Source organism: Pelophylax lessonae, assembly GCF_965119305.1.
Source record: "Pelophylax lessonae genome assembly, chromosome: 1".
Taxonomy (NCBI): Eukaryota; Metazoa; Chordata; class Amphibia; order Anura; family Ranidae; genus Pelophylax; species Pelophylax lessonae.
The window spans coordinates 148,449,453-148,475,956 of record NC_138768.1 but is presented as its reverse complement, the minus strand read 5'-3'; the positions used below and the strand labels follow the sequence as shown (position 1 = coordinate 148,475,956).

Sequence of the window (26,504 nt, the reverse complement as noted above, 5' to 3'; positions counted from 1 at the left end):
TTTCAATTTTAAAGTGGTCGTAAACCACTGAAGTGGCTGACCTCAAGTAAGACATAGAGATTAAACAAATCCTCCTACATTAGTTGTACCTGTATATTTATAGCCCTTTCTCGTCTACATCCATTTAAAGTGCAACATGTACACAGTTTTTCTAAAATTCCAGAGGCAGGGGGTGGGAATCTATTGACACAAATTGCACAACTCAGAGGGGAAAGCTGAGTGTAGTCTGAGACCTGAGTGGAAGGAAAGGAAACCCCCGCTTCTGCATAGTCTCATAGGGATTCATGCAGAGCTAATGCTGTCAATCACAGGCTGGGTGCTGGGGCTCCCCTCCCTGTCACCCGTGATTGCTTGGAGTGAAGATAATTTGTCAGCTGTGACTTATGCAGATAGCAAAGAAGGAGACAGCAGACATAAATGAGTGAGGCAAGTACAAAATACAGAAGGATATGCTTTGTTCATTTTTCATTTCAGAGATTTACAACCATTTTATGCTAATTGTAAGGCAAACAGATACATACATGGCTGAAATCCATACATGTGAGAGTCAGACCTGCTTTGTTTTCATGATTCTTTTCAAATAGCTTTATGATTCAGGCATCACTGCCAGGCAGTACAGACAGGTTCTCCCTCTCTACTGAATCCCATGCAGACTGTAGCTGGACATAGTGTAAAAGAAGCGGCAGAACACTGATGAGGTCATCACTTTGCTCTCTCCTCATGTCTGGAAGATTCTAGTGTTAGACTGGCAGCTCTGTGCAGGCTTACAGTTTTATCTCTCCTGCTTTCTTTGAGTGGGGCTATGCAAGGGATTACAGGAGGCATACTGAAGTACTTTTTCCATCTGTGTGTAAAAACACCTTCAAAAAGGAGATAAATGTATTATCGTTATACAGGATTTATATAGCACCAACAATGTACACAGCGCTGTACAATATAAAGGGGGACAGAACAATTAAAATACAGTTCAATACAGAAAGAATAGATATTATAATAATATCTGTAGCACCCTCCGAGGTAGGTGCTAGGTAAAATGTAGTAGGTCTTGTCTGATTATCAGCAAGGCTATGCTTTTCAGCTAGGCTGGCATGTGCTCCCAGGTGTGCCTGTTGAGTTGGGGAGTCTCCCCACTGTGTCCCAATGAGGGCTCTCATTGGGCAGTGGAGGAAACAACCAATAGCACACCAGGGCTTGTATCCATCCTGGAAGGGCAGATTCTGCCGCAGAGCATTCTGGGGGGGGGGTGTATAAGTATGTGGGGAGCACATGTCAGGTTGTCTTTGGTGGGAAACAGAGTCCCAGGAGGGAGGGTATGGCTGTCTCTCCTCCTGACAGGAAGGATCGGTATCCCAGGCGGTTTGCCTGAGGGGATACAGGGCTGAGCTGAGCTGCAGAGAGGATCCGGTCGTGAGTACTGCAAAATGCCCTTGGGGGTCTGCCTAGTGAGAGGGGACCACTCCGGTGAAGGTCAGAGGGATCCAGGAGCTAGCCGGTGAGGAGCAAAGTAAAGGGGGTGCCAGTGCTGACCCTGAAGAGTAAAGGGGGTGCCAGTGCTGACCCTGAAGAGTAAAAGGGGGTGCCAGTGGTTGGGCCCTGAAGTGTACAGTGCAGTGTGTACAGTGTTAAGAGTTGCAGTAGCATTACAAGAGGCTACCTCAGTCAGGAAGGACTGGAGGGAGCAGTGTCAAAGACTTTTGAGTGTCAGAAGTCAGTTTTAAATACAGTTCAGCAAGTCAGTGATTTCAAGCGCCAGCAAGCGTTGGTCGGCATCCAGCAGGCATCAAGTCAGCGCTGAAAGGCATTTTTTAGTCTCAATTTGTACCTAGTTGTGCCAGAGGAGTATCCCACTCATTCCCTTCTCCCATCCCCATATAAAAAAAAAGACAAACCAAAAATGCTGGACTGTTCATTGTCTCAGATCTCACACTTGGGCAATCAGCTTAAATGTGCTGTTGGTGTTATCGGTGACCATGGCAGACCCACATCAGGCCCAATGCCTAGAAATATTGCTACATATCTATTAGTGATGCACTAAAATTTCGGCAGCTAAAAATTATCAGCTGAAAATAGGGTTTTCAACGCTGTGCAGTGCTGATAATGGCTGCCAAAAACACCCGCGATTTTGCCGCAATTTTGCTGTGATTTTACCGTGCTTATGTTGTGTTTTTCATAGGTCATGTGACCCAAAATATGCATCAAAAAATGCAACACAGGTGCGTTTTTGATGCGTTCTCGCTGTGTTTCCAATGCATTTCAATGGAGAGGTGCATTTTTGGTTCGACAATGGCTGACAATAAATTAATATTCATTCACATTCATGATATTAATTAAAAAGTTTAATATAATATAATTATTTATGAATATATATATATATTTTTTTTTTTAACACGTTTTGGTTTTAGTTTTGGTTTTGGCCAAGTGCATCCTGAATATTCAGTTTCGGCACTAGAATTATAAATTTGGTGCACCACTATCTATCTATCTATCTATCTATCTATCTATCTATCTATCTATCTATCTATCTATCTATCTATCTATCTATCTATCTATCTATCTATCTATCTATCTATCTATCTATCTATCTATCTATCTATCTATCTATCTATCTATCTATCTATCTATCTATCTATCTATCTATCTATCTATCTATCTATCCAATGTTTTTTTTGTTTGTATGGAACAATTTGCTGCAGTTCTTAAACACAATCCATACTGTTTCTGTAAAATAAAGCCACTCTTTATCCAATATGTATTTGTGTTTGTTACATGTGCATGACCAGAGTACTGTGGCACAAAGGGTCAACAGTTTCACTGAATAAACCATATAATGATAATTTCAAAATAGCTTGTCTTGTTGCAGACAAATTTAGTTAAAAAACATTTTTCCTGAATAACTGAGTTAAGCAATTTGCGAAAAGCACTTTTGATAGAAATAGCCAATTACTTTAATCAGGTTCACTGGATATGATAGGTAGTGTTGCCCTCCAGGTACATTTTTTTGCAGAATAGAACTGCATAGCATTTACCTTTAAAAAAAAAATCTTTGAATTTCCTGCATCTTTACATTCTGAGTAATTATACAGAGAATAATGATAATGCTGCATAAATACATTGCAGGAGAATAAATAGATATCTATGCGTTTCCATCATGTGTCTCCCACCGCTTATAAAAGCGGGCAGGTTTACAAACGGACTCTGTAATTAAGTGACAATCACTCTTCAGTTTTTTAAATCACTAGACCTGTAGAAAACTTTATCATGAAACATAATCTGCATACACTGCACACAGCACTTTCTACCATTTTCCGTCTTTGTCAGCTCTTTCCATTGAGCTCATTTTTAAACTGCAAACCAATATGGAACACAATGGCTATAATTATAAATACAATGTCAAGTAGGTGAATTCAATATCTTGACTGTTCATTTAAAGATTTCTCTTTGCAAAGAAAATAATTCTATAATGAATAGATAGTATGGACTAGTAAATACTTTATAAATATAGTAGGAATTATAAATCAAAACTAGAGGGAAAGCATGGCGGAGTTATCTCTAACTACAAATTAGAATCCAGCTGCCACTTTTGAAGAACATATTAGAAGAATAAGATTAGTAAAATAAATATGTGGGATTTAGTCATTCAGAAAATAATTTCTCTGTTTTTCGACACCTAACTTAGTGTGTGTTGCTTCTTCCTATTTACTTTTTATGGGCAAGTCAACAGCATTTCCAGGAACCTGGGTTTTTTTTTTTCACTCTCCTCATTTATCACAATTATTTTCAGTAATAACCATGAAATTAAACATCATGCATGCTGGGGGTGGGAGCAGAACTTAACTTAATTTCAAACCTCCTAACGTGCAGCAGCTGAGAAATGATTTCACCTGCATAGTTGCCAATATTTGAAAATAAAAGGAATGCTTTGACGGTATAAAGAGAGAAAATGTGGCATCTGAAGCCACTCAACCCTTCTTGCCCCTGCCTGACTATAAAAATAACCCCCACCCCCAGCATTAATGGCCGGCTTAGGTTTGATTTATTGGGCCCATAAACTGTGGGTGGGAGATCCCCTGTAGTTGCATGTATAAAAAGGAACAGGGCAGCTTGTGACATTGTTGACCTAATATGGCCAATTGATTATGTTAGTTCAATGATGTCATGAGAATCCATGTTCCTTTGTTATGTGAAGCTTCAGGGTGGAAATTACCTACCCAGAGCTTATTGAGCCAGTGGAGATGCATTGATGTGACAGTTTTCCACACGTTTGGGTAAGCTGGATTCGGACCAAGTTTGAATCCAAACCCAGCTCAAGCCTTGTGGTCAGTGGCTGGTAAAAAGGCTATAACAATAACCCTCCCAACATTGGTGGTCACTGGCTGGCTGTAACAATAACCCCCCTTCTCCACATGCTCTCATACTGAGCTCTTTCTCTCAGGGATTATAGTTCTACTGTCAGGCAGAGATCATTCTGCCTGACAGTTTTGGCTTTTTTTCAGTGCTGGGTTCTTGAATGTAGAGAGCATCATTCCAGCACAAGGCACACCACAGCCACACTGTATGTTGCTGCCAACCACAAGGGGCACTCGTAAGCGGTAGTACCGAGTGCTGCCTGGCTCCTACTCAGGAAAACCTCTTAAGCTAATGATATTATTGTCATTTTTTATATGATTTGCTATATATGATCCAGGGTTTCAACCAAAATTCAAGGAACTGTAAAACTATCTTCACATACTTGGTGCAAAACAGTGGGAAAAAAGGACATCGATTTCATTTAGGAACAGCGTCGCACGGCCACACAAGTGTCAGTTAAAGCAACGCAGTGCTGAATAGCAAAACATTTATTCCTATTTGTGGCTAATCAGAAACACCTGGCCATGCCCGCTGCAGACATATGCTGATCTGGCTAGTATATGGCTCTAATTGGTCATGTGCATGAGATATAGGACAACTATCATCTTATCTTATCTGTCTCTATACCTTATACACTTAAGGATGTTAACTACTATAATGATGACATTTAGCTTGCTAAAGTGCTGTTTATCATACAAAATTACAACTTTTTTTTAAACTTCTTTTTCATGCAGTCGTTCATGCATCTTAGTAGCCACTTTCCATTTACATGCATGCCCCCCTGCACCAGCTGCATGTCATTGTTTGGCAGGACATTTCTGCACAATGCATGTTGCCACATCCATCTCCACCAGAAATACATAAAACTAGGTGACAACCCAGAAAAAAAAACAATTGGCATCTCCAAGATGACCACTGCCTTGTTAAAAAAGCTGAGGGTAAAGGTGATGGACTGGCCAAGCATATCTCCAGGCCTAAACCCTATTGAACATCTGTGGGGCATACTCAAATGGAAGATGGAGGAGCGCAAGGTCTGTAACATCCACCAGCTCTGTGATGTCATCATGGAGGAGTGGAAGAGGACTTCAGTGGCAACCTGTGAAGCTCTGGTGAACTACATGCCCAATAGGGTTAAAGCAGTGCTGGAAAACAATGGTGGCCACACAAAATATTGATACTTTGGGCCCAATTTGGACATTTTAGTTTAGGGGTGTACTCACTTTTGTTGCCAGCGGTTTAGACATTAATTGCTGTGTGTTAAGCTATTTTGAGGGGGCAGCAAATTTACACTGTTATATAAGCTGTACACTCACTGTCTTACATTGTATCAAAGTGTCATTTCTTCAGTGCTGTCACATAAAAAGATATAATAAAATATTTAGAAAAATGTGAGGAGTGTACTCATTTTTGTGAGACACTGTAAATCGTCATTCATTGCTTCCTAATTCTCCCAAATGTAATGAGAAAGCCTGTCTTCTTATTGGATGAGATGACCAGTGCACACAGACAGTGCACTCATAGCATGTCACCTGTACCGCCGTGGTGGCCGGACACCTCCACTCTGCACTCTGCCCTCCTCTCCTGCCAGCTTCATCTTCTGTGACACAGCCAATGCACAACACAGTGGCGGCTGGTGCTCCTGGATCTCCCTGTACATCATCCCCCCTGCCTGGCCAATACTGTTGCTTCTCCTCTTGGCCTATCGGGTCTAATTGGGTCCTGATTGGCCAGAAAGAGAAGCAAGAAGACAATAGCGAATATTAATTGGCTATTGTCACACAACTGGGTGGGCTCAAGGTGCAGTGCTCTGCGCCCCGAGCCCACTCTTTTTTGAAACCTATTAAAGCCTCAGGCTCTAATCACATGCTTTACAAAAGAAAAAAAAAACATTGAAATCCATGCGTCCGGCGCCCTGCATGTAGATTAGGGGCCAGGAGCATAGATTAGGGGGGCTGCGCCCCTGCGCCATGTGGATCTGCCGACACTGGTGCAAAATAATCAATAAAGACTAATACAAATATAACATATTGGTCAGACTGGTTTTATTCATTCTGCACAGACCATCCTTTTATTTAAATCTGATTGATTTTATATAGGCCAGAAAATATAATATTAATATAAGAAAGAAAGAAAGCTGTAGGTACAAAGAGCTGAAAACGAAAGTTACTAACACAGACCTGCAGCACTCTCTATGAACTCATACTCTGCTATTTGCAGTTGTTACGACAGGCAAAGCTAAGTGCCAGATGTGTTCATTCTCTCCCTGCTTCCTACACATTTCTATTGGCCAATGAGGAATCATTGTGATGGGCACATAGGAATGTGTGTTTGGGGAAGAGGGGTATAAAATGTAAAAGCAGGGTGTTAGAAGCTGCCACAACTCTACCTTAGAAGCTTGCAAATATTTTGCAAATGTCTGTTTTTAACCACTTTAACCCCAGAGGATTTGGCTGCTCAATGACCAGACCCTATTTTGCGACTCGGCACTGTGTGACTTTAGCGGACAATTGCGCGGTCGTACGACGCTGTACCCAAACGTAATTGACGTCCTTTTTTTACCCACAAATAGAGCTTTCTTTTGGTGGTATTTGATCACCTGTGCAAATTTTTATTTTTTGCGCTATAAACAAAAAAAGAGCGACAATTTTGAAAAAATAACAATATTTTTCACATTCTTTTATATGAAATTCTCAAAAAAAAAGAAGTAAAAATCAACATTTTTTAACATTTTTGGCCAATTTGTTTTCTGCTACATATTTTTGGTAAAAAAAAAATCGCAGTAAGCATATTTTGATTGGTTTGCGCGAAAGTTATTGTGTTTACTAACTATGGGAAAGATTTATGTCATTTCTATTGTTTGGGGTTTTTTTTTTACTAGTAATGGTGGCAATCTGCGTTTGTTTGCGGGACTGCGACATTGCGGCAGACAGATCAGACCCCTAACTGACATTTTTGACACTTTTGGGGGTACCAGGGACATTACTACAGTAATCAGTGCTAAAAATATGCACTGTTTCTGTAAAAATGACACTGGCAGGGAAGGGGTTAACAGTATGGGTGATCAAGGGGTTAAATGTGTCCCTAGGGGCGTGATTCTAACTGTGGGGGGGCGTGGCTTGTGTCATCACAGAGACATACGATCCTATATAGCAGGATCACATAGCCTCTGTTGTGATCACTTCAGGGAGAATGACAGACGGCTGTGTTTACATCAGCCTTCTGTCCTTCTCTGTCAGCAGTGGGAGATTGCGAGTGGCCGGCGGCCATCGGAGCCGCCTGTCACACCCACTGGCTCCCTGGTTGACGAGCGGGAGCGAGCCGCCGGCGGTGCGCGCTCGCCCCCTAGAGTCTCCTGAGCGAGTGGCGCAGTACTACGTCGGTTTGCCCAGGAGCGGCTGCCTGCCGCAGTAAATCTGCGGTGGGCAGTCGTCAAGTGGTTAACGTATACTGTTAGACAGGATGATTTGTTTTTTTGCAGGTTGGTCGGTAAGTTGAGCAGGGAATTTCTATGGTTTTGTTTTGCATGCATTGCCCTTCCATGTGCTCCTTGCTCCAAAGGCCAGTTATAGGTGGGGGCAGTGGCCATTTGTTTATAACTGTAGTAGTTTGCTTGCATGTTTTACCTGAGCAGTGGTTCAGGGCCAGCGACACCTAAAGAGAATAATGTCCAGTCCATACTAAGCTTAACATATACGTGCATAGAGGAATGTGCACCTGAAAGGAAAAGATTGTTACTAGTTAGAATTGTCATGGACAGTGAAAATATTATTTAGAACTGTTACGTAAGTCTGTGCACGTAGGATAGGTGCTTTTATTTACTTGACATGTTCAATCTTCTTGTACAATTTTCTGTTAGATTTACCAAAAACCATATAATATGAGGTCAAAACTAAACAACACTTTCTAGATACAATTAATTATACCCACGCTACTGGTGCTAAAGGAATGTGCTAAAAAGTAAAAAATATGAAAAAAATGTAATATACAAAATAAAATAAAAAAAGGTTTTAAAAATTGCAGCTGCTGTTCACCAGGCCAAAATGACCGAATAGAAGCATGTAATGGAAAGAAGACAGCGCTTGCGAAGATACATAATAAATATCATATATGAACTAAATAAAGTGCACAGTGCTTCAAATTAAACGTGAAGTCCTTTTTCAGTGAACAAAAGTGCATGAGTGCTTAATAATTAATCAAATTGACATATACAAACAAAGTCTAAAATGAGTGCAACTGAATAATCCAAAATATTAAAGTGCTGGAGCGCTGGTGTTGCTGAAGTGCTGAAATACTGGAGTGCCAAAAAACGTGCAGAGTGCCTAGGATCCCTCTAAGAGCCGCACTCACCAGATATGGTGGACCCCTGATAAGGGTCAAACCCGTTTGAAATTACAACGATCACACCGGACCACAGAGCACTCCAAGAACTGTCTTTTCCTCAAGGAAAGGAAAGGACTCAACTGGAAGGAGTGGACCACATAGTGAAGCCAGTATGTGCAAAGGTTTTTAACACAATATAAATCTACTTACAGCAAAGATGTGTTTAAGTCGCATATGCAGGAAAGAAACAGGCTGGATGCCGTATTCACAATGATTTCCGGGAACGCTCGCCCTTGCGTTCCACGGGACCAGGAAGTGACATTAGCTGGCTCTGCCGCACCGGAAATACATCAACGTATTTATGGTGCGGCAGTCCACCGGTTTCTTCCAGCCAGCCTGTTTCTTTCCTGCATATGCAACTTAAACACATCTTTGCTGTAAGTAGATTTATATTGTATTAAAAACATTTACACATACTGGCTTCACTATGTGGTCCACTCCTTCCGCTTGAGTCCTTTAGTGTCCGGGTCCGACCCGAATTATATGAAGAGGAAAAGACAGTTCTTGGAGTGGTCTGTGGTCCGGTGTGATCGTTGTAATTTCAAACTGGTTTAACCCTTATCAGGGGTCCACCATATCTGGTGAGTATTAAATAAATAGCGAGTCGGCGCAAATGGGAAAAATCTCAACAGGGGTTCAAACTGAACTGACCAATATCATAGGTTCCGGTGGGATATATCGGAGATATTCATGCAATTTAAAAAAAGCTAATAATAAATAAAGAAGATACACGAAGATCAGCAAACTACAAAAACGTATAAAATACGAATCTTAAAAGTCAATCCAATTCCTGAAATACTATTGTGTGTAGCTATCTTCAATATTGGTGTTCTCAATGATTGCTCCAATATATCTGACTTCTAACAACTCCTAATGAATGACCAATAATAGACAAAGATCAGCAGACTGAGGCTAAAAATATGTGTATCATGCGAATCCTAAAATTCAATCAAATTCCTAAAGCTAATTCTGTGGTAATCAATATTGGAGCAATCATTGAGAACACCAATATTGAAGATAGCTACACATAATAGTATTTCAGGAATTGGATTGACTTTTAAGATTCGGATTTTATACGATTTTGTAGTTTGCTGATCTTCGTGTATCTTCTTTATTTATTATTAGCTTTTTTTAAATTACATGAATATCTCCGATATATCCCACCGGAACCTATGATATTGGTCAGTTCAGTTTGAACCCCTGTTGAGATTTTTCCCATTTGCGCCGACTCACTATTTATTTAATATTTTATTGGTATTTAAGTGAAAAATACTAGAGCTGGCTGCATGCGGGATAGGATTTGATCCTAATCTCACAATTTGACCTATCCTATACCAGCTGTGACCCATTAGAAGTAATCCTCCCACTCGGGTACCCAGGTGACAGCGCACATATCACCCCCCAGCTTATTCATATCTGGTGAGTGCGGCTCTTAGAGGGATCCTAGGCACTCTGCACAATTTTCGGCACTCCAGTATTTCAGCACTTCAGCAGCACCAGCACTCCAGCACTTTAATATTTTGGATTATTCAGTTGCACTAATTTTGGACTTTGTTTGTACTGTATATGTCAATTTGATTAATTTTTAAGCACTCATGCACTTTTGTTCACTGAAAAAGGACGTCACGTTTAATTTGAAGCACTGTGCACTTTATTTAGTTCATATATGATATTTATTATGTATCTTTGCAAGCGCTGTCTTCTTTCCATTATAAACAACACTTTTGATTGTATTCAATTAGGCAAGCCTTTGTACTACATAGTTGAAGGTAAATCTAAAGAAAATTGTACAGAAAATTGTATAATATATGGCCAGCCTTACTTACAAATTTGGCATCTTCTAATTACATATTTGATTGTCTTTTCTTGCAAAATTTGAATATACAGGAATCATTCCAACATGATCTGCAGCACGTGCTGTTTATTTAAAGGGTTGTCTTGTGCACATTCCTTATTTCGTTTTCATACAAGCCTTAATTACGTGTAAATGTTTCTACAGACGTCAATGAATGTGAAAGGGAACCCTGTCGGAATGGCGGAATCTGTACGGATCTGGTCGCCAACTACTCATGTGAATGCCCCGGTGAATACATGGGAAGGAACTGCCAGTACAGTAAGCAGAGCTTTCTTGATCATGTGTTTGATATAATTATACCTGTATGCTTTCAGTGTGAATAGACAAGTGTATCAAAAACATCTACACATTTGCTCAGATGTAGGGGTCATCTTTTGTACGCATTCTTCTTTCAATACATGAGCAGGCTGTGAATGTGATTTATTTTGTATAAAGCCTGTTGCTTCCAAAGAATAGAAGAGATATCAATCACGCTAGTCTGGTGCCTGCTTAAATTACTATCAAACTGTTCTGCATATCAAACATAACAGAAGGCTCCTATCTCCTCTGGAAATCAGAGCTTGTTTCCATGATAGGGACCAGCATCTCACATCTATTTTCCTATTACTATGCTAAAGCAAACCCTTTTTGTTAATCTACTTTAGCGTACTATTGTAATCTTAGATTCATCTATTGTAATGATTTTTTTTTTTTTTGGACAGCTGTATTGTTAATTGAATGGAAATCTTTACAGCCAGCCACAAAAGAGGTTTTATTCCTATTTTTCACATTTAAAAGGACATTATAATCCAAAGTAGAAATAAACTGTAATATACAGTATACATTTAAAAAGTATTTTCACACTGTAGCGCACCTCACGTAGGAGCAACTGGGGGAAATGGGATCTCCCACCCTGCACCGCCAGGCACACTTGAGTCAGGAAACAGCCGTGAAACTTTGCTTTTGTGTTTTATTTAGGAGCTAATAAACTTGGATGAGGGAATGCCTACCTGACCTAACTCTTCAGGGACAACTTGCCTATATACAGTGATATAAACTCATCCTTCTTTCTCCAACACACTTACTTGCGAAATTCCCACTGGCCCACCAAACTAGGTCTGGACTTCTTCTCTGGGGCTACATTGGAGATTTAGTTTGTATGCTGTGGTTGTGGTCCGAACGACCATTTGCCTGTTTTACATTTGTTTATAAGCAGTGGAACTATTGTACTCACAACTCTTGACCTCAGCATAATACATCTGTTTAGCAAAGCTTTGGTGGATCCAGCACCATGCAATCTTTATTTTCCTTAGAACATCTAGAAGTCCACACCTCTTGCTCCAGCTTCTCCCCACCATCACAATTGTCCTGGAGGCAGCTGCTCCCCTGCCTCTGTCGAATTAGATTGGTAGCAAAGGTCCTTTACCAGCAGGCACCCTGGGCCCCTTTGGTGTATAGCAAAAAGTCTGTGTCCAGCATACATCCCTGTGGCTGCTGATCCCAGCACCACCTCTTCAGGCACTGTCAGCTTGCCTGGCTGCAGCTTCCCCTTTCACTAGCCCACCTGGCTACTTCTCCACAGTCTTACCTTACGGTACACTCAAGATCCGCCCGGCTGACTTCTACCTGGAGATCTCCCTGGACGTGCTGATTCTCTCCCACCTTGCACCGCCAGGCACATTGAATTTCCACAGGCACACTTGAGTCAGGAAACAGTCCAGCAACTTTGTTTTTGTGTTTTATTTAGGACTTCATAAACTTGGATGAGGATAGGGGTATTATGGGATGCCTACTTGACTTCGGAAAAAACTCTTCAGGGACAACTTGCCTATATACAGCAATATAAACACATCCTTCTTTATCCAACACACTTACTTGCAAAGTTCCCACTGGCCCACTGATAGTTATTCCAACAAAGTACTTAGATTGGTAGCGAAGGCCCTTTACCAGCAGGCACCCTGGGCCTCTTTGGTGTGTAGCAAAAAGTCAGTGTCCAGCATACATCCCTGTGGCTGCTGATCCCAGCACCACCTCTTCAGGCACTGACAGCTTGCCTTTCACTAGCCCACCTGGCTACTTCCCTTTCACTAGCCCACCTGGCTCCACAGTCCTTCCTTATGGTACACTCAAGATCCGCCCGGCTGACTTCTCCCCTGGATGTGCTGATTCTCTCCCACCATCCTCACTTCTGCTCCTAAGCATCTAGGACAGGACTCCTTTGTGTGTTGTAGGAGGATCCCTCCAGCACTCAGGCTCAAGGACACCCCCCCCCAGACTAGGGGGCTTCCTTGGGGGCCACCGACAGTTTCCTCAACACTCCATCTCCAGCTTCCACCTGACTCTCCACTGCCCCTGCTGGGGCCATCCTCAGTACTCCAGGAAGCTCCTCCAAACCTCTCACCCATTCTTCTGGAAGCTTCTTCAAGGTTCCAGCTAGTGGGGGGAGGTATCAGAGGGGCTGCCTGATGAGTGATCCAGCCTCCCTGAGTCACTCAGCCTGGCCAAGATTTAACACAGCACAGCTTCCAGCCAAGCCAAATTTACCTACGTTAGCAAAAAACATATACAACTAGCAACTAGCTAGAGGGTGCTACACACAATTTAGGTTATAATATTCACAATGTATTAAAATCATTAAAATAAATGTATTTGATATTTTTTCTCAAGTATTTAATACATTTAGGACTAAGCAAAAACATTAGCATTTTTTATTTTCTCTAACAGATCTTTTTCATATAACTATGCAAATGATTGCATTTGGGCTAAAAAAAAGACAGCTGACTAAGTCAGAAGGACACACCCCTCCCTCCTAGCAGAGATGGGAACACCCTAAGGCCCATTTCACACTTGTGCGACTTAAAAGTCACGCCATTTTAACGCAATTTTGTTGCCGTGACTTTGACGCGATTTTGACGCTACTTGAAGCAATGCCTCTATGTCTTTGGACCTCAAAACGCATTAAAATTGGCCAAAAGTAGTGCAGGGACTACTTTGAAGTAGTTGCGATTTGAAGTCGTACAGATATGAACGGTACTCATTGGAAATTACGGAGAACGACTTGTCGTGCGACTTTGCAGTCCCAGATCGCAGGACAAGTCGCACAAGTGTGAAAGGGGCCTAATATGTACATTGCAGTGGCTACCAAAAAGCATGCAGGCTGTGCTGGGTTTCCTAATAAGAAAGAGCAAAACGCTTTAGAATTATGAAAGCACCCTGTCATAAATGGTTTAAACCTTTGAAGAGAAAAATATATATATATGTATGTGAATAGAAAATGTATAGTTTCCTTTTGAAGTAAAAATGATGCAGGTGATAATTACAAACTGTACTAAAGGATCATTTCAAACTGTACTTTGCACTAATATTACTTTTATAAGAAAATACCAGGCTTTAAATGTATGCTAAGTGCCAATATTTGCTGGGCTGTCCAGTTCTGAGCTCTTGTATGGTGTTTTTTTTTCTTTCTTTCTTTCTTAGATTCAAAACATATATTATTCATAGACTGTAACAGCCTTTTCAACCTTTTTACCACAGAGGAATCCTTGAAATAATTTTTAGGTCTCAGGGAACCCCTGCTAGAAATGATTATATCTGCAGCTCACTGTACATTAGCGTGATCAGTAAACTGTAGATATAATAATATAAGACTAAGGAAAATGGTGCATTTAAAGTATTTGACAACCAGAGCAGATCATTATTAACACATTCTGCTCTGTGTGACAACAATTTATTTAAGGTGGAATTCAAAAATAATCTTAAAAATGCCTCCCATCAACACTACTGCAGACTAACCTGTGCAAGAAAGATGTACAGTATGTAATTTTTCAGACTGCTCTAGTCTAGTCATGTGTCATTGGTGGCTGTGGGGCAGGGAAAGGAGCTCCAACTATAGATGGGTGAGAGGATTCTGTCCCACTCCCAGGCATTACCAGTCTTTGTCAGGCATGCCGCTGCTGGCGGACACTGGAGAGATCACATGACCAGACTGGGGCAGCTTGAAAATAGGTAGGTATATTATTAGAAGGGGGAGAGTACTTTTAAGATTAGTTAGGTATAGCCTAGAATTCCACTTTAAAGAGGAGCTCCAGACTCCCCACCAAAAATGTAAAAGTCAGCAGCTACAAATACTGTAGCTTCTGACTTTTAATATTAGGACAATCATCTGTCCAGGGATCCCGCAATGTCAGCACCTCAGCTGATTTTTCCATCAACTCTCGGGTGCTGCCGCCACCATTCTTTGTAAGGGAAACTGGTAGTGAAGCCCTGCGGCTTCACAGCCGGTTCCCTACTGAGCATGCACAAAGCATGCTGCACTTTGTAAATGACCCATAGTGGGGGAAGAAGGAGGGGGCCAAATTTCTGGGGGACCTCGCTGCAGCGAGGTCATTTGGAAGTGGGGATAGGTACCTGTCAAAAACAGGTACCCACTCCCCCTCGAAAGGTGTCAAATGTGGCAGCGGAGGGGGGCAGGAAGCAAACAAGTAACCATGCAATAAATATAATATTTGCAACAATAAATGTGTTTCATTACATTTGTGGTTATTAGTGGTCAGTGAAGATATGCCCCATTGCCTTAGTTCTCAGTCGAGAAGTGTCCCCCGAAATTGGTTGGTTGTCCTAGAGTATGCTCTAGGGGGGGGCGCTGGGGGAATCCAGGATGGAGAAGGATTTGGGGGATCTAGTAGAAGATAGACTAAGCAATAGCATGCAATGTCAAGCTGAATCTGCCAGAATATTTACATGCATAAGGAAGGGGATATATTCCAGAAATAAAGCTATAATCCTGCCACTTTATAAAACCCTGGTCCGGATACATCTGGAGTATTCTGTCCAGTTCTGGTCGCCAATCCTCAGAAAGGATGTGCTGAAACTGGAGAGAGTCAAAGAAGGACAACTAAACTAATTAGGGGATTGGATGACCTTAATTTACAAGCGCTTAATTAATTCTCCTTGGAGAGGAGACGCCTGAGAGGGGACATGATAGCAATTTACAAATACCTCAAAGGTGATCCCAGCATAGGAAAAAAAACAATTTATTCTCAAGGAGTAATAAGAAAAAATCAGGTGCGTTAAATTCACATGTGTCACAAATTTAGGAGGTAAATATGATACTACAATAAGTATCTACCACGCTCCTGTGATGTGTGCCTGGGTTGATGTACAATCAAATGGGTATACAATACACACTATATACTCATATGCATATAACATAAACATAAACGTGATGAATGAAATCGTGATGGGATAAATGTCAAAGAAGAACACAAACGTGCACACTGAAGTATATCTCAACATAAAGTGTCCATTAATTCAATCATTGCCACCACTGGGTGATGTGTACAAAACATAGAAAGAAAAAAGGTGCATATAGTCCCAGCTATTCCCACACAGGTTTATGGTGAAATCCACATAGCAGATTCCCCTGGACTTGTCAGGTGCAGATAGGTTCCACCACCTTATTGGGGACTGGCCCGTTACCAGAAGGAAGAAGGTCAAGGGCGAAATGTCAGCTCAGCGGTGTAGTAGGTATTCAGGAGAGGAGGTGAGGCACTCAAGTGGTAAGTGTAGCCTCTTACCAGATCACTCAGTAGTAGGGCTAATGTCACACTAATGTCGTGGTGCCTCTTCCCAATCCTGGTCTTCCACACTCTGGGCTATGTCTCTCTGCTGTCACGGGCAAAGACTTCCACACGTGTCTCACAGAAACAAAAACCAGACCATAGTGCAGTACCTCTAGTATTTAATATAACACAAAATCAGATGCACTTACATTAGTAGTCTCTTCTGTGGTCACAAGAAATCAAAACCGATAAGAGAGAGGCCGTGGCCGTCTGCAGTGCGGTCCACAGCGACTGGTGATGATGATGCGACGCTCCTCTCTGACGCGTTACCTCTAAACAGACGTCTACGGAGACGTCTGTTTAGAGGAAACGCGTCAGTGAGGAGCGCCGCATCATCATCACCAGTCGCCGCGGACCGCACTGCAGACGGCCACGGCCTCTCTCTTATCTCTTATCGGTGACAAATGCCACCAAACAGACAACTTGCTTTAAAGAAGAAAATAGAGACTCCATTGGTTACTGGGTTTGCTGAGTGTAATTGGTGCTTTAGTTCCTCATTGCCAACTGCTCACTCCTCCTATGGAGGAACCAACATTTAGCAATACTTACCTATAAACACAATGCAATGACTACCAAGGCGTACTCTGTTTTGTGGATTTACAAAGAGAAACTGTAGTCACAAAGTGGTGGCTTGGTGTCCGAAGTTTGCCCTGCTGTGATGCACACTGGCTTGCTGGTCAAGCTTGAACTGATGAGCCAACAGTGAGAACAATTAAAAACAACAAGATTTTGATAAGTAACCATCTATCATCTTTGACATTTGTACTTTGTTTGTATTGGCCATCTTTATAAGTGGCTTGGTTACTTTCCGCTGCTGTTCCTCTTTAATGGAGGGAGTCAGTCAATGCATCAGTTGTAAAAGAAAAGAATAGGGTAATAGAAAGTAAAGTACCTTGATAACAGTTATAATGGCATTCCTATTTATAGACTATATATAACAGGGGTGCTCAACTTGTGGTTGGCTTATGTGGCCCGTGACCTCAAACCTGGGAAGTGCATGCCCATGCTCTGGGATGGCGGGTTGGGAAGCCCAGATCAAGATAAAAGGGTTGCTGACCCACCATCATAGAGCATTAGAGTGTATCGAGTCATCACCAGCAGCTGAGGAAGCATGCGGCCGTGGCGGGAGCAGGAGCTGCAGACGCCGATGCTTCCTCTGTAGAGCCAGCTCCTGTCCCAGGAGGAGTAATACCAAGTGCACTTCACCTGGGATCTTTTTACCAGTCTGGAGAGCAATACTAGCAGAAGCCGGCAGAGGAAAAGATAAGTTTATTAAACATCACATACACTGCACTTTTGCAATGGTCATATTATTACTTAAAAAGGGGTTATAAAGCAGCTTTCACACTGACCCACAAGTACAGTGCAGTGTACCTGCGATGTTCCTGCAGCTTAGCTGCACTTAGCCATAAACTTCTATTATATCCTGTGGGTTTGCTAAGCTTTCTGAACCACACCACAACTGCAAGATATAATTTACAGTAAATCTATGGCTCAGTGCAGCTAACCTGCAGGAAAGTCGTGCACTGCGTTGCATTCACAGCATGGATAAACTGCAGCACATCAGTGGGAAAGCAACCTTATAGGGGGCTCAGGACAGTAAGGTTCATTTACATTGGTGGTCTGGGAGGCAGTAAAACCCCATAGTTCAGTGTGGCCTTTGACCGGATACCCATTCACTTAATTGGCCCTTCAAAAGGTTGAGCATCCCTGATATATAATGTCAATTTTTTTTCTCCTTTTTTTCTCTTCTTTCACTGTACTCATTCTCAGAGCTCCCAGGTTGTAGGATAATACCCTTACATTAAAAAGATTCCAAGCATTCCACCACTTTGCTATGGTAATAACAGCTGATTTGTGCATTACCTACCAGGTACTTCCAGAGAAAGAACCAAAAAAAGCGACTCAAAAAGGGACTCCTCTTTGAAAGTGCTTACAGATCTGGGATGGAATGCAGGAGTTTGGTGAATTTTATGATAATTATGCTATCCCTGTCACTTTTACCTAAAAAAGAGACCAGTTGGATCCCTAAACTATTCAGCTATATTCAGTATCAAGGTAAAAAAACATAACAAAAAAAACAGCACCTCTAATACCGGCTGCCAATTTAGACACATTTGCACAGGTCAGGCACATTTTCATCTCTTTACATGAGATACCTTTCTGCTTTAAACAAATGCACAATTAAGAATTGGTCAAAATTTTGTTTCAATTCTACCAAAGAGCATCTGAGGGGAGGAATTTATAACTCAGGCTGTAACTCTGCAGTACATCTGATCTGTCACACAAACAATTCTGCATTGTTTTGCTGTGAGACAAAATTGATAAATGTTCCCCAAAGTATGTTTTTTGTGAAACATACCCCCCCCCCAAATAAATAAATAAATAATAAAAAATAATTAAATAGGAAAAAAATCCCTGACTGCTTTTTACTATGACTTAAATAAAAACACATTTTCATGAGGCTGTGATTTGTGAAAAAAAATGGCATAAGCATTGTTATCACCTACATTTAGTTTTTTAGGTGTGTTAATGTTAACTTAAGGTGAAAAAGACTCAGGTGTTAATACTGCACAGGCAAACAATGCTAGATGTTAAGATTATATTTTATTATCTCACGCTGATGAATCACACGAGATGGTCACACCTTCTAGCAGCTGATAATGTGGTATTGTTAGCCCTATATAACACATGGGAAACATTATCTGCTTAGCTGCAAGCGTCAGTTCTACTGCTCTTTACACTTTTGTTCCCCAGGATCAGAATCTTATTTTAGGTCTATTGTTATCCACTAAAGCCCCGTACACACGTACCGATCGTCGGCCGACCGATCGGCCGTCTTTTGTCCAGGGATGTCCTGTCTGCTGAAAAGTGCCAAAAGACTGCCCACGAATGTTGTCGGCCAACAACAGCCGACTGCAGAAGTGATGTCATGTGATGGTTAACTTTCCCTGTGTTTTTTCTTCTCTGAGCATGCCCAGTCTTGCAAATCTGCTGATTGTCGGCCGAATTCTGTACTGACTGGCAAACAATTGGCCATTCTGGTGTCGGCATACAAAAATTTTAATGCCTGCACAACAGATTCTGTTCGGCCGAAAATGCGCTGTCGGCTGTCGGAAGCATCATACTTTACGGCCGACAATCGGTACGTGTGTACGGGCCTTAAGAATAAGGAGTACCACCCTGCTTGTTCCTTAAAAACTATAAATTGGATTAGGATGATGACCAGAGAATGGTGTCTAAATAAACAGTTGCAGTGTCTTAATAAAGGTTCATACTTATAATAAAATATAACTTTTTTTGTTGTCTATAAACGTGTGCATATAAAACACTTTCTATATTCTTTTTACCGAAACAGATAGTTTCTGGTGACATAATCTGAAAGTGTTTTTGTGTTCCCACTGCACTTTACAATGAACTATCACAAACACACAACAAGGCATGTACTGCAGTGTGTTACGTTGCCATTTATTTTGTATAGCACCCTTAGCACGCCAACACACTAAAACAACACACTGCAGCACAGAGATCATTCACATCTATGCTCTGTGGGTCAATGCATGAATAAAAGCCTGGCAAACGGCATCTTTGGTGTGCTGTGGACCATTAAAAGTAAATGATCTTCTTAAAGTGATTGTAAAGTCTATTTTTTTTTCTTTTAAAATAACAAACATGTTTTACTTACCTCCTCTGTGCAGTTGGTTTTGCACAGGGCAGCCTGGATCCTCCTCTTCTTGGGTCCCTGGCTGGAGCTCCTGGCCCCTCCCTCCTGTTGAGTGCCCACACTGCAAGCAGCTTGCTATGGGGGCACCCGAGCCGAGCTGCAGCTCCGTGTATGCATTCAGACAGGGAGCTGCCATTTGGCCCCACCCCCTCTCTCTCCTGATTGGCTAACTGTGTTTGATTGACAGCAGTGGGAGCCAATGGGGCCACTGCTGTGTCTCAACCAATCAGGAGAGAGAGTACTGGACAGCTGAGGCACTCATGGACATTGCAGGATAGAGATGGGCTCAGGTAAGCATTAGGGGGGCTGAGGGGGGCTACTGCACACAGAAGGCTTTTTATCTTAATGCATAGAGTGCATTAAGATGAAAAACTTTCTGACTTTACAACCCATTTAACCTCCCTTGCTGTCTGATTATGTCAGGATTTCTTTGCTAAAAATGGTACATTGTTTTCCATGGAAATCTGTTGTTTTATATTTTAAAACTCACCTTCCCCTGCGATCTCCTGCCGTCCTCCAGCCATCCTCCCGTTGTCCTCACACTCTCTCCCCACTCTGTGCTCGCCGATGCCGGCACCTGTCTTCCGGTTTCCTTCCCTGCGAGCGTTGCGACGCAGGGGGGGGTGAAACCGGCGGCAAATTCAAAAATGTAAATACACTAAATGACATGATACAAAGCTGTGATGCTAATGGATTACACTGTATCATGCCATTTCATCACAGGATTGCACCTGGTGACTTTTCCAGTGCCCTGTCTGTGCTTTTCCAGTTCTTTGTGCCTGGAAAATAGAGAACGACCATGGCATCCAAAAAGCAATCTTTTTGCGCAAAAGCGCTTTTAGGCTAACTGGAAAACAGCAACAGCGAAACGGAGTTACTTGAAGAACTGAGCGATAGCGATTCGTGGGAATTTCCATCAGGCAAGGAAAGTGAGGACAGCGACGATTCTGATGTCTCTTTCTGGCACATAGCTCCGTTGGAAATTCTGAAGAATTATTTGATATACTTCTCAAATTCCACACATTGGCTATGTGCCAGAAGGAGACATCAGAATCATCGCTGTCGTCACTTTCCGTACCTGATTATGAATTTTCCCACTAATCGCTATCGCTCAGTACTTCAAGTAACTTTGTTTCACTGTCGTTGTTTTCCAGTTCGTCTAAAAACGCTTTTTGAACGCCATGGTTGTTCTCTATTTTCCAGACACAAAGTACTGGAAAAGCACAGGCAGGGCACTGGAAAAGTCACCAGGTGAAATCCTGTGCTGAAATGACATGATACAGTGTAATCCGTTGGGATCACAGCTTTGTATCATGTCATTTGTGTGTTTACACTTTTGAATTTGCCGCCGGTTCCACCCCCCTGCGTCACAACGCTTCGCAGGGAAGGGAACCGGAAGGCAAGTGCCGACATCAGCCGTGCCCAAAGCGGGAAAAGAGTGTGAGAACGCCGGGGAGGACAGCAGGGACGACGGCGGGGGATTGCAGGGAAGGTGAGTAACATTCCGATGTAATCCCAAGTGTGGCTCGTGGTTACCGCTTTTGGTACTGAAAGTTAACCCTGAGCCAAACTTGGGAATACCGTCAGGAAGGTCAGTGCAGCTCATGTAAAATGGGCTTTCATCGCTTGTGCAGTAAAGCAATTCAGAGGGGTTAATGACCCCATATAGGGGGGTAATAGCTGCAGTTGCCACAACACCAATTTTGCCATGAACCAGAAATTTACATTGCAGTGTATATAAAATGTATTCTCTGTTAGAGAAGAGGCCATTATCCTTCAAGTATGTCAAGAAAGAAACATGGTCTGCCATTGCTGGCCTCCACAGAAAATGTTAGTTAAAATGGAGCTCCACCCAAAAGGGAAAGCTTTACTTGTTTGCTTCCTCCCCCCCCTCCACTGCCACATTTGGCACCTTTTGGGGGGAGCAGATACCTGTAAAAAGCAGGTACCCACTCCCACTTCCGGGTAAGATTGTTGTGCGCTGATCTATGAAATTTCCAAGCCCCTCCTCCTACTCCCCGCGGCTGTCTTTGGGGAGACACACAGGTCCCAGAAGACAGCAGGGTCATTCAGAAAGCGCAGCGCGACTCACACATGCGCCGTAGGAAACAGGCTGTGAAGCCTCAAGGCTTCACTTCCTGTTTCCCTTAGTGAAGATGAAGACGCCTCCCCCCCCCCCCGAGTCGATGGATGGATTGGCTTGGGGCACTGACATTGCAGGCTCCCTGGACAGGTAAGTGTAAGCTGCAAGACCCCTTCATGGCACCCTGTATTACTTGCAGTCCTAACCCTTCTAAATGTATGAGAGTCTCCACAATGGAAGAACATGCATTCTAATGGATAGATAAGGGACAGGTGGGCCTTGAGATAGTTCAGTCCTCCTTAAAGGCACAGGGGCACCATGGGCACCCAGCACATAGCCCAATGGCAGCAAAGGTGTCCAGTGTGTCCCCTCCCCAATATATTCACCAGTAACAAAGAAATGGCTCCTGCCCCCAGATCCTGACATTAAAGTTGGGATCCCTCAAGAGTCCAGAGTCTGGAGAAACTGAGTGTATTTTATCCCACTGACAGCTGAATACGGGTCATGGGGAGTGCAGAACTAAGTCCACTTCTGTGACCCACAGGAGAAGAAGGCCCAAAAGAGCTTTGGCCCCATTTCTCCTTTAACTTTCTAGCCATCTATGAAAACTGAAATATCAAATTAGATTGGAGTGGCCCTTTATTAAGTTAAGGAGCTTTTTAAATTCCCCAGAGTGATTTTTTTTCTTTATTCCTTAAGTAGTGTAATATAGAAAAAATCTGAGGCAAACGCTGACTCCCTAATATTATAAGCAAATATCACTGCAGAATCTGCTCTGCTCTTGCTGTGCTCTCATTGTGTTCTGACCGTTATAAACCTTTATTGTGTGGAATCAGTTCCATTATTATTCATGTGTTGTTGCGCACATGCATATTTTTAGTACTGCTGGAGTGTGGATGTTAATAAGGCTTAAATAGTATTTATATCAGCCATTTACTTCCATGTTCCTGCTTCACACACACATTCGTTTTGTTGCTTAAGGGAAAAATAAGCCTTGCTTGTTAGAGATGTTTTTTCACTGACACAGATATTGAAAAAATACATTTTTAGATTATTTGCATTTGTAGAAGACCATTTAAAGTTCTGACTAGCAGCGGGGACCAAGGGTTCTTCCAAGGATTGAGAGGTTTCCAGGGTAGGATGAGAGGCAATATACTCAAGTACTGCGGAGTAAAAGATACCCCCCCCCCCCCACACACACACATAAATGAGTAAGGGGAACATAGCAACATTGATTTCTCATTCTCAAAAGAAAATCTGTTGGGAACAGCAGATGTAGAGACAGCCATTTGTATGGAGTTTTCATCATACTTGATAAAGTAGAGTGCAGTAACGCACACCCCCAGCTCAAAAAAAATAAAATAAAATAAAAACAAATAAAGCACCAAAAGCCACAACTTAAAGAACAAGGTCATTGTCTGATTTAAAGGTATGTACTGAAGTGGAGATGGAGACCAGTTGGAAATACACTATACCAGGGGTCTTCAAACTATGGCCCTCCAGTTGTTCAGTAACTACAATTCCCATCATGCCTAGTCATGTCTGTTAATGTCAGAGTTTTACAATGCCTCATGGGATGTGTAGTTCTGCAGCAGCTGGAGGGCAGTAGTTTGAGGACTGCTGCACTATACAAAAGTGTATCCTTTAGACTTGTTGATTGTGCTATGCATACTGATTCATCTTAAAGTGTTACTAAATGCAGGACCCTTCATTCACTATATCTGGTCTTCCACAGTACACAGAACATAGAAATGCAATCATTTTAGTAAATATAAACTGCTAAATACCTTGTTTTCTCATCAGCAGTATATATCAGTCTTGTGACTTCTATCAGTGTCCAGATGAGCACTGGTTAAAGCTTGTAGGAGGAGTTTTCATTGTCCTCTGACTGTCCTATGAGGCTGCAGGACTACTGATCCTCTGTCTGGACAATGCTGATTGGCCCTGTGCTTATCACATGCACCCCCCCCCCAAAAAAAAAAAAAAAAACTTCCTAGCAATACACACCAAACTGAGCATGTGCAGAGTGCCCCCAAGTCTCTGTTCTATCAGGAGATGGATTAGGGACTGTGGAAGAAGGGGGGGGGATCAGAGAAGACAAGATCAAGCAGCCTTTTTAAACCATGTGCAGGACCCCTTAGGTTCCATAGAGTATAACAAGCATGCTTAACTGCATATACCGACTGCTTGTACTGTTGTGGGTTTAGTAACACTTTAAGGCAGAATGTTGCTTTCAATGTATGTATTCATTTTAAAGTGTTTCTATGGTCAAATAGTAACATCATATATTCATTTCTACATTTTTCTTCAGTTATTTTTAGCCTACTCCTATTAAACCTAATTACCTTGACATTTGTAAATGTACTTTGTAAAGATCCTCACACATTTGCTTCAATGAATTCTGTTCCATGTATTCACTATGTCCTGTGAATAAGCACTGCCGTGTCACACATTTTACAGAGCTTGCCTTCTGGACTATGGAGGCGCTGATAGGAGGGGTTTCAGGAGGTAGAATAAGGGGAATTTGGGGTTTATTTCAATGCAAGAATTGGGACAGCTTTCCTATATGACATAAAGAGTCATTGTTTTGGTGCTAGTTCATGGCATCTGTGGAAAAAGTACCATTTGTTAACCTCCATTTTCATTAGAGAAGAGCTGGATAATAAGGCCCAAGAGTGCCTTTGTTTCGATTGTTGCCAGTTTTGGTTGTACCACATAGGGCAATTTGATTTGACAGCTGCAGGCTGTGAATGTCATTATAATGTTGCTGATACACTGTGTAATTTTTGCTGTTTGGAATGCTGGATAATCTGTCCTTCTCTAATCTCTAATGGTTCAAGGGAAAGGTTCGGGAATGCCAAGGTTTAGTGTATAGATTATGATTTCCAAGTTTCAGCTTATCATTTCATTTGGAACAGATATGGTTCACATCACATTCATGGAAACAGACAGGTGCTGGACAACAATGCTCGGATGACTGACAGGTCCTCAAAGTGCAGAGCTGCTGTGTGATTTTGTGGAAGGCTTGCATCCAAAGTTAAACACTTCTCTAAAATATACCTATTGTTAACATGTTAAATCATATATTAATTTCCACTTTGTACTTCAATTAAATCTAGCCTACTTCTAATAATCTGAATTATCTTAACTACTTAAGCCCCGGAAGATTTTACCCCCTTCCTGACCAGGGGGTATTTTGCGATTCAGCACTGCGTGACTTTAACGGACAATTACGCGGTCGTGCGAAGCTGTACCTAAACGAATTTGATGTCCTTTTTTCCCACAAACAGAGCTTTCTTTTGGTGGTATTTGATCACCTGTGCGATTTTTTGATCATGCGCTATAAACAAAAAAAGAGCGTCAATTTTGCAAAAATAACAATATTTTTCACATTTTTTTATAAGAAATTCCCCCCAAAAAAATGTAAAAATCGAAATGTTTTAACATTTTCAGCCAATTTGTTATATGCTACATATGTTTGGTAAAAAAAATCGCAAAAAGCGTATTTTGATTGGTTTGCCCAAAAGTTATCGCGTTTACTAACAAAGGGAAAGATTTTTGTCATTTTTGTTGTTTTTTTTTTTAACGCGTAATGGCGGCGATCTGCGATTTTTTTTGCGGTACTGCAACATTGCGGCGGACAGATCGGACCCTTGACTGACATTTTTGACACTTTTGGGGTTACCAGTGACATTTCTACAGTAATCAGTGCTATACATATGCACTATTACTGTAAAATTACACTGGCAGTGAAGGGGTTAACTTTATTTGAGAGGGAGGGGTGGTGTGTGTCCCTAGGGGCATGATTCTAACTGTGATTGGCTGTGGCTTGAGCTGTAGAAACAGGGATCAACGGTCCTACATAGTAGTACCGTATGATCACTGTTTCTACACAGGGGAGAATGACAGGAAGCTTCTTTACATCAGCCGCCTGCCTTTCTCCCTCTGCACCGATGATCGCCGAGTGACCGGCGGACATCGGGTCTGCCGGTCACACGTGCGGGGGGGTCCGTGACCGCGCGGGAGCACGCCTCCGGCAGTGCGCGCTCGCTCCCCAGAGCCTCACAGGCTAGTGACGTATATATAAGTCACTTTGCCTGTGAGGGACTGACCGCCGCAGTATGTACTTGCGGCGGTCGGCAAGTGGTTAAAGTGGATTTCCAGTCAAATTCTAACTAAGCCTAAACCTGCTCCCATTCCCATTCTAAGTCTATTCTAGCTAACATGTAAAAGAAAAGATACCCGTACTTAACTACTCTAAAGCTGCTCTGGTCCAGTCACATGATTGGGTCCCAGCTCTGGCTTTAGTGTAGAGGAGGGAAAGCCAACAACATGTGCCTTCTAGTAAGCCTATGGGTGATGTTATCATCCAGCCCAGTGATGGTGAACCTTCGCACCCCAGATGTTTTGGAACTACATTTCCCATGAAGCTTATGCACTGTGCAGTGTAGTTGAGCATCATGGGAAATGTAGTTCCACAACATCTGGGGTGCCAAGGTTCACCATCACTGGTGT

The 26,504-nt window shown here is 42.1% G+C and overlaps 1 protein-coding gene across 2 annotated transcripts in view; it reads left to right on the top strand.

The window, feature by feature from the left end:
- Positions 1-26,504, top strand: part of EDIL3 (EGF like repeats and discoidin domains 3) — a 960,591-nt gene that overhangs the window by 511,957 nt on the left and 422,130 nt on the right. For both annotated transcript variants that reach the window (XM_082243154.1, XM_082243153.1), the window contains exon 5: positions 10,727-10,840. In XM_082243154.1, coding sequence (XP_082099280.1) covers positions 10,727-10,840 — 114 coding nt within the window. The remainder of the gene's footprint in view (positions 1-10,726; positions 10,841-26,504) is intronic.